The 16576-nt window shown below is 42.0% G+C and overlaps 1 protein-coding gene across 5 annotated transcripts in view; it reads right to left on the reverse strand.

Moving 5' to 3' along the window:
- Window positions 1–16576, reverse strand: part of LOC100543126 (SWI/SNF-related matrix-associated actin-dependent regulator of chromatin subfamily D member 3) — an 87556-nt gene that overhangs the window by 19810 nt on the left and 51170 nt on the right. For all 5 annotated transcript variants that reach the window (XM_010707773.3, XM_019613191.2, XM_010707772.3 and 2 more), the window contains 6 exons: window positions 16082–16204; window positions 10723–10845; window positions 9025–9120; window positions 8426–8527; window positions 6715–6876; window positions 5793–5890 (listed from right to left, as the gene is read on the reverse strand). In XM_010707773.3, coding sequence (XP_010706075.1) covers window positions 5793–5890; window positions 6715–6876; window positions 8426–8527; window positions 9025–9120; window positions 10723–10845; window positions 16082–16204 — 704 coding nt within the window. The remainder of the gene's footprint in view (window positions 1–5792; window positions 5891–6714; window positions 6877–8425; window positions 8528–9024; window positions 9121–10722; window positions 10846–16081; window positions 16205–16576) is intronic.

Genomic DNA, 16576 nt, shown 5'->3' on the forward strand with positions numbered 1-16576 from the left:
CCCTCGTGCTGCTGTTATCTCCCCTTTCCAAGAGCCTGACTCCCCTCCTGTCTGTAGGCTCCCTTTAGGTCCTGCAGGCTGCACTGAGGTCACCCCGCAGCTTCTCTTCTCCAGGCTGAACAAGCCCAGCTCCCTCAGCCTGTCTCTGTAGGGGAGCTGCTCCAGTCCCCTGATCATCTTCGTGGCTCCTCTGGACCCTCTCTCACAGCTCCCTGTCTTCTTGTACTGAGGGTTCCAGCCCTGGACGCAGTGCTGCAGATGGGGCCTCACAAGAGCAGAGCAGAGAGGGACAACCACCTCTTGTCCCTGCTGGCCACCCCTCTGCTGATGGAGCCCAGGATCCCATTTGCCTTCCATTAGCACATGTTATAACTGGACCTCTATCAACAATTTACTAAAGGTCTTGGGATGCTGCAGAGAATTCTGTTCGCTGGAACACAATGTTATAATGATCTACAAGAAGGTCAAGAGAGAAGACCTACCAAAAACTACAATCTAGTCTCAGTACATGAAAAAATATAGAGAAGAGTTTCCTGGGTACTATCAAAGGATATTTAAAAAACAAAGATGTTATCAGTCATAGTCAACATGGATTCACAGTGGGAAAAGCCTGTCTCAGTAACATGATCTCTTTCTACAATCACATCACCCGCTCAGTGGGTCAAGAAAAGGCAGAGGTTGTAATCTTATTGGATTATATTAAGGCCTTTGATACCATCCCTCACAGAATCCTTCCGAACAAATTGTTGAACCATGATCTGAATAGGGTCACATTGGCTGACTAATTGGCTGAATGGTAGAGCTCAAAGAGTTGTAGTGATGTGTGGCTACATCTGGCTGGCAATCAGTCACTAGCAGTGTTCCCTAGGTCTCAATTCTTAGGTCAGTCTTGTTAAACACATTCATCAGTGATCCAGACCAGGATGCTTCCTCAGGAAGCATGGTGACAATACTACGAGGTGCTGCTGACTCTCTTGAGGGACAAAAAACCTTGTAGAGAGATCTAAGTAGATTGGATAATTGGGCAATTGTTAATTGCATTAAATTCAGTAAGGACAAATGCTGGTTTCTGCATCTGGGATGGATGCCAGCCAAACAAGTGCAGATTGGAAGATGAATCATGGAGAATAACAAAATTGTAGGGTCTGGAAAGGACCTCCAGAGACAATCTAGCTCAGCCCCCCTGCAAAGCAGGCCCCCTACAGCAGACTGCACAGGTAGGTGTCCAAGCAGGTCTTGAATATCTCCAGAGGAGTATCCACAACCTCCCTGGACAGCCTGTTTCAGTGCTCCATCACCCTTACTTGTGAGGAAATTCCTTCTCATATTGGTGTGGAACTTCCTGTGCTCCAGTTTATGGCTGTTTCCCCTTGTCTTGCTGTCCTGTCCCCACAGACTGCTGAAAAGAGTTTGGCCACATCTCCTTGACTCCCACACTTCAGATACTTATAAACATTAATCAGATAATCACACAGTTCCCCAGTGTTTCCTCGTAGCAGAGTTTTTTCAGATACTTATAAACATTAATTAGATAATCCGATGATTCCTTGGTGTTTCCTACTAGCAGAACTTTTTCCAGACCATTCATCACCTATGTGGCTCTTTCTAGATTCTCATGTATGGGGGAGCTGGGAACAGAACAAAGTACTCCAGATGAGGCATGACCAGGTCTATGTAGAGAGGAAGGATTACTTCCCTTGTTCCATTGGCCATGCTCTTTTTAATGTACCCCACAATACCAATGGTCTTCTTGGTCACAAGAGCATGTTGATGGTTCACAGTCAACCTGCTGTTCTCCAGGGCTTTCAGGTCCTTCCCTGCAGAGCTGCTTTCCAGGATAGGATTCACAAGAATGACATAAAGCTGCACCAGGGGGGGTTCAGACTAGGAGACATCTCCTGGCTAGCTGGAAATGTGCTGGTAGACTGGAGACTGGCAAATGTGACGCCCATCTTCAAAAAGGGCAGGAAAGATGACCCTGATATCTACAGACCTATCAGTCTCACCTTGGTGCCACAGAAGATTATGGAACAGATAATCTTGGGAGCCATTATGGACCAATTAAAGGTCAACCAGGGGATCAGGCCCAGTCAGCATGGGTTTATGAATGGTAGATCCTGTGTGATAAACCTGATTTCATTCTGTGACAAGATGACCCGCTCAGTGCATGAGGCTAAGGCTGCCGATGTGGTCTACCTGGACCTCGTAAAGCCTTTGACACTGTCCCCCACAACATTCTTGTGGAGAAGCTGGCTGCCCACAGTTCTGATGGGCGCACGCTGGGTGAAATACTGCTGGATGGCCGACCCAAAGAGTTGTGGTCAGTGGAGTCAAATCCAGTTAGCTGCTGGTGTACTGATGGACAGGCAGCTGACTATGAGCCAGCATTGTGTCCAGGTGGGCAAGAAGGCCAATGGCATCCTGGCTTGGATTAGGAATGGTGTGGTGAGCAGGACCAGGGAAGTCATCCTGCCGCTGTACTTGGCCTTGGCGAGGCCTCACCTCGAGTGCTGTGTTCAGTTTTGGGCACCTCAGTACAGAAAGAACATGGAGGTACTGGAGCAGGGCCAAGAAGGGCAACAAGGCTGGGGAAGGGCTTGGAGAATACGGCCTATGAGGAGAGACTGAAAGAACTGGGGCTCTTAAGGTCAGGGAAGGGGAGACCTTACTGCTCTCTTCTAATTCCTGAAAGGTGATTGCAGGGAGAGCGGGGTTGGTCTCTTCTCACTGGTGACAAACGACAGGAGGAGGAGAAATGGCCCCAAGTTGTGGCAGGGTAAGTTGAGGTTAGATATCAGGAAACACTTCTTTAGAGAAAGGGTTGTTAAGCACTGGAATAGGCTTCCCAGGGAGGTGGTTGAGTCACCCCGCCGGATGTGTTTAAAAACTATTTGGATGCGGTGCTCAGGGACATGGTTTAGCAGAGGGCTGTTAGAGTTAGGGCAGTATGGTTGGGTTGTGGTTGGACTCAATGATCTCTCAAGTCTTTTTTTCCAACCTGAGTGATTCTATGACTGGAAACATTTCTTCACTGTCAAGATGGTTAAAGACTGAAATGGGCTTCCTCGTGAGGTGATCGATACCCCATGTCTGTCATTTGAACAATGCTCTCATTAATACACTTTAATTTCTGGTTAGCTGTAAAGTGGTCAGGCAGCTGAATTAAATTATCTTTCTAGGTCTCTCCAATTAAGCTATTCTAATTTCTTAATTGTAACATAAAGCAAATCATCCTTATCTTGATGCCTGATAGATTCTTCAAAAAAAAAAAAAAATACAGCTAATCATGCCTTCCTGCTACAGAAGCTATACTGATTTTTCCCAAATATATTGCATTTATCGCACATCTATTAACTTCATCCTCTTTTATAGTTAGTGTAAATTAGCTTCCAGTATCCAGGACTGATGTTGGTGCATCTGAGTTTCTGGGCACAAAGACAAGTGACATTCTGGAGTTAAGGCTCACAGCGAGCCCCAAGGATGATCGGGGCTGGAGAACATGCCTGCCCAGAGAAGCTGCCAGAGCTGGGTTTGTCCAGCCCTGAAGAAGAGACTTGGGAAGCTTACTCAATGGATGGAACTTTTTAAATTTTTATGCAACTCATGATTGTAATTAAAGGGATAAACAAACATCAAACAGGTTGGCGATACAAGAATACTGAAGAACTACATTTTGTAGAACATTTGTGTAATGTTAAGAGGGTAAGAGATGGCTTGCTTCTTTGCAGAAATGGAAAATGCTAGCCCTAATTTCGGATACGACAGCAGCAAAGAAGAATAGCTCTAGCTCCATCTTAGGCTCATGTAAGAAGATTTTACTTCTGTGAGTTTTAAATATGATGCATTCAGTTTTGCATAGCTCAGAAACTATCACCCACTCTATTTTTTTTTTTTATGGCATCCTCTTTCAGGATACATACCATTCAAAAATTATTTTTGCAGATTATAATCTGTTCATTTCTATTTAATTTCCACTTCATTCTCACTTCATTTTTTGTTGCTTTCTTTCTCAAAAAGCGGGGATGGTTTGTATCAGAACGTTATTTCTAAAATGCTACAATGAGATTAGAATAGCTCCTGTTTTCATCTGTGTACATCCTAAAAACCTAAAATGAATAACTAATCTAGGTGACCCTCTTGTACAAGATAGGCCTAGAGACAAATCTGAAGAGCATATATATTTAAAATCACCAGCAATTAAAAATCCCTGGTAGTGGCTGACATACTGTTTCAGTGGTTGACTACACTCACTGCTAAGAATTTAACACAATGGAGCAGGAGAAAGGGTCTGTGAGAGTCTGTTCAAAGCCAAGCTGGACAAGGCCAGGAGAAATCTGATAGGATTTGAACCGGCTTTGAGTTGGTAGTGGGGAAGTCTTAGATGACCAGTGTTGGCTTCTACATTATTCTGTGATTTTAGTATTCTAAGTCTACTTACTCCCATTAAATTCAGTGCCAAACTTCCGGATATTTTTTCTTTTGCCTGAGACTACAAACATTACCCCTTCAACAAACATTGAATCTCCCCTTCTCAGCAAATTAATACTTCCCCTATCCACAGCCTTATCTCACTATAGCATAATACTGTCCAGTTCTGTATGGTGCACAGAGTATGTCAGAGAATACTACCATAGCATCCTCCTCTTCAGCTTCTGGCTGAAAGAAATTATCTTGCCCCTGGGACTTCCTTGCCAAAAAATACTGTCAGTTAGTTCCTTGTCAATTTTTTTCCCTAGATACTGACTACATTCCTCTGAGGACCTCAGCTTTTCCTTTTTGCTCCATCAAACTGGTCAAAATCAACTTCAGTGACAGTATATACACAGTTATCAACTCATACAGTGGTCAAAAGCCACTTTTAGACTACTGTTTTATGTAGTCAAATTAATTGAAAAAAAGTTTTATTTTTACAGCCTTTGTAACTTTAAAATTTCTTATCACATATTACGAAGTTGAAACAAAAAAAAAAATCATTTTTAAGCAATTCAAGAATTTTTGTTGTCAATATTTTGTAGCAAATTAATTTCCTAAGCTCAGTTAACAGTAACATTTAAATACTCAGTTTTGATCAAGACTACAAAGGAACTTAGAAAAGACTGAAATATCCAACAGCAAGTTTGCAGTTCTCATGAATCTCTCCCCTCCTCCCAAGTTGTCACTTAAGTATGGAAAGTGCTGGATGTGCCCTACATATACATAAAGCTGTATATTAACCATGCCAAAAATATGCCTGTTTTGGCAAGGACTCCAGGAAGTTCACTGCCCTGGCTGTAATAACCTCTGAATCTTGTCATTCTTTAGATTAACTCTTTAGAGGATCCCTGAATAGCTTGCATTCTTAGAGTAGGACTAGCACCCAAACCAGCTGATCCAGTCCCAACCAAGCATGCACGGACTGGTCACTGTATTTGACATCGTTACACTGCTGCATTTTTTTACATAATAATTAGGTGGTTAGAATGAATGTCCATAATATTTCAACCCCTTTTTTCCCCCCCCTGGATTCAAACTTATTCTTCTCCCATTAGGAAGGAATTCCGATCAACTCTTAATATTATTTTAGTTCGGCTAAAAAGAGTGAGAAGTTTTGTATTCTCCTATAAAAAAGGTGCCACTCCATAGAAAATAATTCAGAACTATATAGACCAGAATGTCAAAGAGAATAAACACATGAAGTCCAAGGCACTGACCAGGATGCCAGAAAACCTGGATTCCGGTCCGTTTTACAGTAGCTGTTTCTGTATTTATGCACGTTTTGCACTTGACAGTGCTGAGCTGACGGACAAGCTTACCTGATGATATGGTTTATCACGATAGGATCTGGTGGCAGCAGCAAGTTAGTCAGTCTCTGAGGGATTTCAGAAAACTTTAGCCGCGGGCAGTCAAAAATCTGGAATACAATGAAGCCTGTTATCCTTGTCCAAAATGTAATTTGCAGTTAAGAAAGTAAACCATTGGCTCAAAAGTAAGGGGATTTTGCAAGCTGTAATTCTGTCCCCTGGCCAAATGCCAACTGTTACACTTTGCTCACAGACCCTCCCTTTAAGAACTTTCAAAATAAGTGAGGTACCCTGGAAGCTATGGAAAACAAAGCCAGTTAAGATAATGATAGCTCGTAATATCACTTTTACTAAACTAATGTAGTCTTATTTACAGAAAGGGTGGAGATCCCTCCAAGCATCCTTAGTGGTTAATTCTAGAGGTTGTTGTGAAAGACAAAAATTTTTTGAAACTATCACGCAGATCACTGAGATTATCTTAAAATTTGAAGCAGACTTAGGAAAAAGATAGCTTTTCTAATCATATCTTTCATGTCTTCTGCCTTTCATAGATAGGGGAAAAAGAGGCATGGAAAAGACTCCACATATGATCTGGTATTCAGAAGCAGCAGACTTTATCATGTCACTGAGATACCATCTTATGATAAGAAAAAAAACCAGCAACTATAAATCAATACAGTGAAAAAGAGCTTTTCTTCCTGGAAAGGCTTTTGTGCAGGTCATAAGCCATCAGATTCCTGATAACACTGGCAAATGGAGGAGGTGCTTACTTTTATTGTTTTATGAGTTGTATGTTAATGTCTGTTGAAAATCATTCAGTACTGAAGACTGCAAATTATTAAGCAAAAATTCAGAAATTTTGTTCCATCGAAAATTTGCAGATTGATATTACAAGATCACTTTGAAAGAGACACCACGTCTACAAAGGAATCACCTGCTGGAAGTACTTGTCACAGTTAATGTATTCCTTATCATGGGAATCTTGCAGCTTATTTGTTTTGATGTACTGCCAGAGAGCCTGGATGATAGCTGATCGGGTCTGCGTGTGTATCCCCAGCAAGCGGGCCAAGCGTGGGTCCAGTTTGAACTGCGGAGGCTGCAACACAATGAAAAGGAGAGAGATGGTAACAGAGAGAATAACAGACACCCGCACAGACAGTTTCAGCTTTAGTTTTCTGGAGACTTTGTTCCACACGTGAAGTACCCCTCTCAGTGGTGGAAGGCACATAAACAAATTGCTCGGATGTGCAGCACCACCACAGAATAACTACGCCTAGTCTTTGGAAAAAAAAAAAAAAAGAGGGACACTATACATGTGCTGTGCAAGCAAGCTACCTGTATCATGTGCTACAGATAATGAGCTGCACGCAGAGTCAGAAGTTTTTCTCCTTACTTTTTACACACAATTCGACTTTAGGGACCGGAAGACAAAAAAGAATGATCCTGCCTCAGAACTAATGGAGGTTAGCCACAAATTGAGAGCATGAATTCAAGATGATACTTCTGCTATTTCTAATAATCAACCAGCTGTCTCCCATCAACAAACTCCAGACATGCTTCCAAAATTCTGCATCATATCAGAAAAATGTACCTGGTTACAACTTGTCAATGGAATCTATTTCTCCTGACTTCTGTGGTACAACTCCTCAATTACCCCCTTTACATTTCTAACAATATACATTCTTTAGGTACCCTGGTGTCTGGTGCCTCTTCACAAGTGCACTCAGATTCATGTTTAATGTTTGCCATATTTTTCTGCAAGGATTATATCGTTGGGTTTCAGGTCACCCAAAGTCAGATTTATAACAGGACAAAACTTCAGGGTAAGAAAACATGCTTAAAAGCATAAATTTATACTAATGGCGATCGTAACAAACTCTAAATATATTTTCCTAACAATCAGGATTGCAATTATATCAGCATCTCAGTTAAGCCATACACTCTCTAATAAAATTGTCTATTCTAGGAAGACTAAAGACTATCCTAACTTTTCCTTTTTTTTTTTTTTTTTCCTTTTTGTTTGTTTCCTGTGACTGGAATCAGGAAACCTATTTGGAGTAAGCTTTGCTAGCTCTGGAGTGAAGATCTCATCTTATGTCTGTTCAGTACAGACACTTCCAGTATAGAACTATTACTGATAAAAGAGAGGAATCAGGAATGCTGAAACAGTGCAATGACAAGTCTATCCCATGCAGGGCAATGTTTTATGCCAGATTAGAGTGACAGTGTTACAGCCTCAGAAAGCTGTGTGGTCTGCTCTGACAGCACACCGCCACAGCTGCACTGCTGGTTCAGGTACCTCCAGCAAGAGCCATTCCTTTGAAACGTAGCAAACAGGAAACCTCCCCTTCATGTGCATCTTACCTCACTATTTAGTCTGAAGAGGCAACGTATATTCTTTCTGCAGGTGATACTAATCATCATCATGCCAAGAACAGTATTTTGCCAGACTATAAGGGGGCACATCAAATCAGTTTCTATTAATATTTTAACTAATTTGGCAGTTCAGTATAACTATAATCTCTTTGGACAGTGTGACATTCTGAGTCCACATTCATTATTTCTTGATGAACATGATGGGATGAATTTACTCTGTTGCAGTATGCCCTACGGGTGTGTTTTCCATGACAAAAGCATACACTGACCTGGTAATCCAACATGAGGAGTAACGTGCACCGCACACTGACATCACCAGGTCTTTTCACCTGGAAGCCATCAGTCTCCTGAGTTGTGGGAGTTCTGTGCCACTGCCAAAACAAATTAATAAAGCCAATTAACATGGTCAACCTTTTTTTCCACTGATGCAGAAAACTGTGTGCCCATCAACGGGGCACCTTGCACAGCACTCCAAGCAAAAATAAGACAAGCAGTGAGCCCTGGAAATCTTGCAATTAAAAACCAAACCAGAACACCCACATCATTTCTTGCTCTGCCCTCACAAGGCTGTTTTAGCATACAACCCGTCTGGATGCTGGTATGCTTCACTTGTCAGGAGAAGTGTGCACACTTTTCCATTACACAAATTCTTTTTCTAAGAGGCAAACTACATCACTACTGCACCTATGATTTCATACTATATAGATTCTGCTAGTAAACATTCTGGAAAAGAATGATATTTTGAAACCTCTGAAAACACCACAGTTGAGATAATAAATTTAATGCAACTTAAACAAGGTAGGTAACAGCACGTAGCTGTTTATCTGTGTTAGTACAGTTATGAACGCAAAGCTGCATGAATTCCTACCTCCACAAGATGGTTGTCGGGTCCATAAAGATCTTTGTCCAGTTCAATGACTAAACTCTTAAAAAAAGATGAAAACTTCCGTTTCTGTTTGCTGAGCTGTATAACCAGAAGAAACAAATGTTTTAGACTGCATATAATAGCCTGTGTTATGCGCTTTCTTCTCAGGCTCTCTTCTCATACAGATCACAAATATGCCCGGTCTAATCGAGTTTCCCCTCTGACAAATGCAGAGAAACATGCAAAAGTCTAGCAGTGGTAGAACAGTACACAGCGAGGGAAAAATTCTCCTTGACTCTGTGAACAAGGTCACTGCATCCATTCTAAGTTTGTATTTTTTTCAAAAATGCCAAATTCTTTGTCTAAATTCTCAAACAGCAGCAAGTCTTACAGATTAGTCATATGCTAAGTATCTCCTTTTGCATTTTGCCTTTCCATCTAATTAGTAGTACTTGCTGTTTGCTCTGCAGTTCATATCGTCTAATTAAAAAGCTGGGAGGTCTATCTCACTTTCTGGACAATACACTCCACAGTGTTTCTTTCAGTCATAGAATCATTTGAGTTGGAAGGGACCTCTAAGGGCCATCGGGTCCGACTTTCCTGCTGTGAACAGAGGCACCTAGAGCTCAATCAGGTGCTCAGAGACCCATCCAGCCTAACCTCAAACATCTGCAGGGACGGGGCATCCACTCCCCTCTGTGCAACCCGTGCCAGTGCCTCACCATCCTTACTGTGAACAACTTCTTCCTAATATCCAGTCTTAATCTCCCCTCCTTTAGTTTGACACCATTTCCCCTTGTGCTATCACAGCAGACCTTGCTAAAGTGTCTATCCCCTTCCTTCTGACTTATCCCCTTTAGAAACTGCAGTGCCCCAGGTGAGGTTTCAATGACTTTATTCTTATTTACTGGAACTTACTTGGAAGTACACCCTCCTTCAATTTAAAATTTGCCAGTAACTGAGATGCCATGATAAAAATGGGCAATTTTTTTTTCCCAATAACAAAGTTCTCTTCTTTTGTTATTAAATCATACACTCTAGTTTCTAATCTGAATTTGTCTAATTTCAGTATCCAGATGCCGCAGTTTGTTTACCCTTTATTTTCTTGCAGGATTCTGATCCACGCACTGTTATCTCCAGATAGACACACACTGCATGTTTGCTTTCTCCATCTGTTTACCTTATGAAACAGTTTGTGAAGCCTATGTGAATAGCTAAGACCCTGACTGGGAAAGCCCAGTTTTCACAAATGAAAGCAAAAACCATCACAGATGTTTCTGATTGCTTCAGTCAATAAAACTTTTCTTCCACCCTTGCTCTGACCATCCACACATCCTCTTGCACTCCACAAGAAGATGAAAAACGCTCTTCTCCTTGCTGTCCTACTCCTCGTAAGATGCAGTGACCTGCTGTAGGTCTGACTGTCGCCCCTCTTATGGCCTGGATCCTGTCATATCTTTGAAGCAGTACTCTAGCATCCTACCTGTTCTGTCCTTAAGACTGCTCTGCTTCCTGCTGCCCTCCACAACACCACCTTTACGGCTGTATCCCTCACTCCTGCTGGGCACACTGTTTTCCCAGCAGCAATAAGCCAATGCTGCCATTTAGTGATATCTTGACTGAGTGAGCGTTCCCGTGAAGCCCATCACCCTACAGACAGCCTCTCTTTGCCGGCCCCACCGAAGAACAAGTCAGTCATACGTCATCCAGGAGCTTCCCCTCCACTCGAAGCTCCCATGATGCGATGCTGCCGTCGGAGTCATCGGCGTCAGATTTTGCAGGATTAAATGTGTTGGAGATATAAAGTCTCAGCTTCCTCTTTTGCTGTTACACAGAAGGAGAGAAGGACATATCTAGGTTAAGTCCAGGTCTCAAGGCAGCCACAGGAAAGACTTTCAGTAGAGAATTTGCATGTATATGAATACGTTTTAAGTAGAGGAAGACAGGAGGCTGCAGATCCTGTACCTCTGGTTTGGATATTTGAGATGTCACTGTAAGAAAAGCACCATATAATGCCCTTCCTTTCTAGATACTAGCTGGATTGCTAGAATTCAGTTGTACATCTTCTGCTACATGAACATCTTTCACAGCTGAATCAGTTCAGATTTGTACACAGCACTAAAGAATCCAGCTAATGCAGCAAGCTACATGCCCTGTGCCCCATCCTACCTCAACCATCATACAGTCTGGTACAATCCTCAACACCCTCCTGCCCTGACACCGACACTGGCACATCCCTGCTTCCTAGCCCTCTTTTTTTATTCCATTTATCTATAATCAAACACATTGCAATTCCAGCTCTGTGTACATACGCACTCTTTTTTCTTAATAGCTCCTTCTGGGTGCCCTGGTGATATTTCAGTTTTATTCTCCTTTTGATTTCCAATGGCATTATCCCCATTCTTCTTTTTACCCTGGCAACTCCCTCCCTCCTCATACTTGCCCACATACAAGTCAGAATTGTGTCTGTTTTCTCCAGAATCTGACACGTCATCACTAAGATAACATTCTGTGAAAGAAGGTGATCTTGCTCACATCTGAATATTTTAGATGTCTTCCTTTCTCTTAGCTTTCAGTTTCTAGCTTCCTTGTACAGTCCACCTAAAACTGGGTTAATAACAGTGACTAATTCCACTGCGAAATACAAAAGATCTCTCCTTCGTACTTTCCCGTTTCCCTTTGCTAACCCCGTAAGATATTTTTTTCCTGCAATTCACACACAAGCCAGATGCAGTTTACATTTCAGGAATGGCCTCCTGCTGGTCCCTATACTTACTCTGCCCAGCCAAAGCCAGAGTCTGCATATCACTTGTTTCTCCTACACCACTCTTTGATTTACAGTCCTTGATACTACACAGTGAGTTGTCTTTCTCCTCGCTGTAACCACTACAGGTCAGCCCTCTTCTTATATACTGACATCAGAAATTAACTTAAAACAATTAATAATAAAAATCCTAAGCAAGTCTTTAAAGCTGCAGGTATTACTGACATCTGTGAGTATGGTGGAAAGCTGAGCCTTTGATCTCTGCTAAAGGAAGACATCCAAACTGATAAGCAGAACAGGTTGTCTTTAGATTGATCCAAAAAATACTAAAAAATTATAGCACTATTAAGGCAGCGATTGTCACCCATGAAACACACAGAAATATCCTTGCTCCTATAATAAGTACCTATGGAAACAGAGCAACTGCAGCGGGATTCCAGTACAAAAGGGGCTTCAAATCTTAAAATTCTTCATTAGAAGCAGAATAAGGGAGCACAAAGAAAACTCACATTTGTTGGAGTTTAAATAGAACCTTTTAAAAAAATCTTAAGTGTTTGTAAACCGTTCTCTCTGCTAAATTGGTGACGATTCATTTATTTAGGCTTACCCTTAGTCCAGCAACTCTCAGTAACTTGCTGGGTGTAGAGAACTGTAGGATAACTTCTCAGGGAGACAGAATTCTCTTTTTTTTTTTTAATCTCTAAGATCCAGCTGTGTTTGTGCCATTGCTGTCTCAGAGGTCTCCAAATTTCTGCTCACACTTCAGACTTCCTTCTTGATGAGGCAGCCTCCAATCCTTCCTGCCCTCCATCCTGCATTCCAGGTGACCCAATCTCTCCCTTCACACCCTGCCCTCCCTATAACAGATCTACCAAGCCAAGCAACCCTTAGGACAATAGCAAATACCAGTCCCCCATTCTGCAGCTGGGCCTCCGCCCTTAAAAACAGCTTACAGAGTTTACTGCAATCAGGTGTCAGCCACCACAGCTGTCACAATCAGTAACTCTCGACCTGACTTGCAGAATACAGTCAGATCTGCCAAAGGTGTAGGGCACTGCAAGCACATTTTGCCTGTTTGTGTTGAAAATCATAAGCCTTTTACCCCAGTGGCTCAATTCAGCCCTAACTACTTACAAGTAGTATAGTATGGTAAGGCTGCTGGCACAATTTCTGACAGCATGGAATTATTCTGCCAAGAAGCCAATCAGGAACACAGTAACACCCTGGTGTGGCACTACTGCCAATTCAGTCCTCTCAATAACAATGCATAAGAATTCTCAGAAAGGAAAACGACTGGACCTGCGAGAACCAAATTCACGAGCACTCAGAAGGACGCAGCTCCATCCAAAGCCTGCTGACTCTGAGGTGACCCTCAAAGGTCAAGGGATTGCAAGACCAACGAACTTGTTAAGGATAAGGGCAGTAAGACAAACGTAAGCCGTAAGTCAACACTCCCAATCTGTGATCGCCTACTAATCAGAGGACATAGCTCTGCCCAGACTGATCTCCTCACACTAGGGAAGCTGTAAGCTATTTGGCTTTTTATTTTAATTGAAAATGTCACAAATGTCTCAATTAAAGATGAGAAGCTTCCTAAAAAAATTCAGTACGTTGTTTGTTTAAATTGAAACTGTCATAGATTCTGTTTTGCCTACGACATTTCTGCAAATGGCTTGCACAGACATTTCCCATACAGAGATTTAAGATATCTTTTCAAAAACTTTAGTAGTACTTAATGGAGTACCCCACTGAGCCATAGGATCACTGAGCTGGTAGCAACACAGAAGTCCACACCTCATGTGCCTGTATCACACTGTGCCATACAGAAACTCATGAACACACAATTTAATAGACAAGGTCTTTGTTACTCCTCCTTGACTTAGAGAAATTTTGCTTCTCTACAACCTCTTTCTAATTTCAAGCCTAACCATCACAGGATCACAGAAGGATTTGGGTTGGAAGGGACCTTAAAGATCACAACCCCTCCTGCAGACCCACCAGCTCAGGCTGCCCAAAGCCCATCCACAGCCTTGGACGCCTCCATGGATAGAACGCCAACAGCTTTGTTTCCCCCGCACTTAGTCACATCACATTAAGTACAAGATTTTTATTATCAAAATAATTAACCTTGCTTTTAACAATGTTTGAAATCAGTTGACAACTATTTCACAGCAGAATTCCTTCATGCACAACACGCCTTCCGAAACTTTTTCTTTACCATTGACAATGTCTCCCAATTTAGAGTCACCAGCAAATTTCACCTTCAAATTTCAGACCTAGCCTCCCAAATTCTGACATTGAAGACATCAGTGAAAACACCGCAAATTCTGGTCTCAAGTTTTAAAGATTAAATAAATTGGCTTTAAGGCAGACCAACAATTATCATTCCAGTAGAACATAATTATTTTCGAAGTTCTCTACTTCAGCCAGTTACTCACCCAGGTGCAGCTTTTCTGACAGTGATGGGATGAATCCCATCAGAACCTCACAGAGACACCTTGGTGAAGTCCTTCCAAATTCTCCTCTATATTACGCACAAACAATGGCACAAGACAATGACATAAGATGATATATTCTGCCCATGCTCCGAAGTCTCAAGATACAGATGGGAACGCCGAACAGCTAAGAAGTATTAGAGCTGTCACTGCTCTCCATCATCTTAATATTTAGTATTATTATTATTTTGCAATCCCTACCTCTTTCTCCTTAACTTTCCATCCGGAATCAATCAAAAAAAACTTTGCTCAAGTTGGGGTAAATGACACCTGCAGCATTTGTTGATTTAAATGAGCGCAGGCTTGATTCAAAGAGCTCAACAGCAGTAGGCACAGTATGACAGAAAAATCTTGGCAAAGTATTTGTCCCCTAAGAGTATCTCTTGGATGCTCTAGATGTAGAACCCAGCAGAAGGAACGATGCGAGTTTCTTAGAATGATTGAATAGCAGAGCTCAGAATGAAGTGCTGTGGACACAAGTCATTCAGAGCAGAAACAACTAAAACAACCAAAAAACCTTGCCATAAAGAATGCTGAACAGCATAGAAACGTCAGCGTTTCATAGAAACCTGCAAGTTTCTTTCTGCCAACAATCTGATAATTCTTCAATCATCTCAAAACTTGAAAACAGGGAAAGAATCTAAATCTACAAAACCAGGGAGAGGCAGTTAGACTCTGCGACTGTATTCAGACACTTGGGCTCTTTCTGAACAGAAAAATGGAGAACCTGGGAGTGAAATTACTTAGTCTGAGGTGCTGCAGCTTCACACAAGTGCTGTAATTGTTGTAAACAGCTGTAGGACTGGAAAAATTGGCTGCTGGGAGGGGCTGCTGACAGTGGTAAAGTGAGCTGGCAGGTGGCTCATGCCTTCACCCTGCACCCTCAGCCAGCCCCAGAGAAAATCGAGGCCGCCCTGCTTCTGAGTAATGCCACAGATGTCACCCATTTCAACAGCGCAGCTGTTCACACAAGATGAGAGAAGCTGACAGGCTCAGTCTATTCTACGCACTGTCTCCAATCAACAACACTTGAACCATCTCCCTCAAAACACTCTCCAAAATAACTAATCGTCCAACATGGGAAAAAACCCAAAGCCAACCCAACAGTAGGCTGTGGCCCTAAAAAGGCTGCGAAGCTTCCATCCTTCAAGATTTTCAAACCTCAGCGGGCCTTGAGCAGGAAGTTGAATTAGATGCATTCCACAGTTCCTCCTTAACCCAATCTTTTCTGTGATTCAGTGAAACAGCATTGGAAAACTGACAAAAGTATCATTTCAGTAGGAAAAATTGATGGGGAAGTGCTGAACGTGATCTAGTAGAAATCTTAGAAAAAATTCACTTATCCTTTTCTTACACAAATCATGCTTTTAGAGGCTACTTAAATGCATATATTTTTGCAAGACCTTTAACACTTTTCCATGAGTAATTTTTCCCATCATATGTTTTGTCATTCCACAATTTTAGATTTTGACTGAAAACTAACATGAAATGTCATATTTCCTCATTATACCACTCTAAACTCTTACATTCCTCTTTCTAGTCATTCTAATACAAAGTTCTTCAAACAGAATTTCTTCTCCATAAGCTGTATTCCATTTATTAAAGACTTTCAGAAATTACAGCTGGTAATATCCACAGAATTTGCTCCCCATTTTTCCATACACATCGCTCCCCAGCTGCTTATTTTTAGGAGCCCTGCGTGATTCATTTCAAAATGTCTCTGTTAACAGGGCCTTTACTGGAAAGATCACTCAGCACATCGTTTCCCCTTACATCAGTCTAGGAATTTTTCTGGACATACCTTCATTGGCCTCTTCAGTGCTTCCTGAATATCCACGCGCTTCCGCATAATGGTCTGGTCTAGTTTGCGTTCAAAGGCCAACAGATCCATGTAGGCCTGGGACTCAGGAACCAGCTCCCGGATCTGAGAAGGAAGGCAGGAATAGCCAAGCGTTGGAAGCAAGCACAAGCTACGTCCCAGAGCAGCGATGCTCTCTCGGCCACTAACAGATGAGCTCAGAAGCCGTTATCCCTACGATGGTAAGTTTCCAGCAGGGCAGGTTTCAGTGGCGTAGTACAAGCATGACTAAAAACTGGACCATGGAATTAGAGCTGATGAACTTTGGATCCACAAGGCTGGAGCCACTGATGAATTTTTCAAGTGAGCCTTAGCTACAAGTAGCCTGGGAGCCACAGTTCTTGGAAACGCAAAGTACTTCAAATTTGTCCTGCTTAAGCTAAAAAGGTTCTCTCTATACTGAAAATAAAAGACTAGGTATTTCTGTTTTTTTTTTTT

This window comes from Meleagris gallopavo, chromosome 2 (assembly GCF_000146605.3).
Source record: "Meleagris gallopavo isolate NT-WF06-2002-E0010 breed Aviagen turkey brand Nicholas breeding stock chromosome 2, Turkey_5.1, whole genome shotgun sequence".
In the NCBI taxonomy this organism is placed as follows: Eukaryota; Metazoa; Chordata; class Aves; order Galliformes; family Phasianidae; genus Meleagris; species Meleagris gallopavo.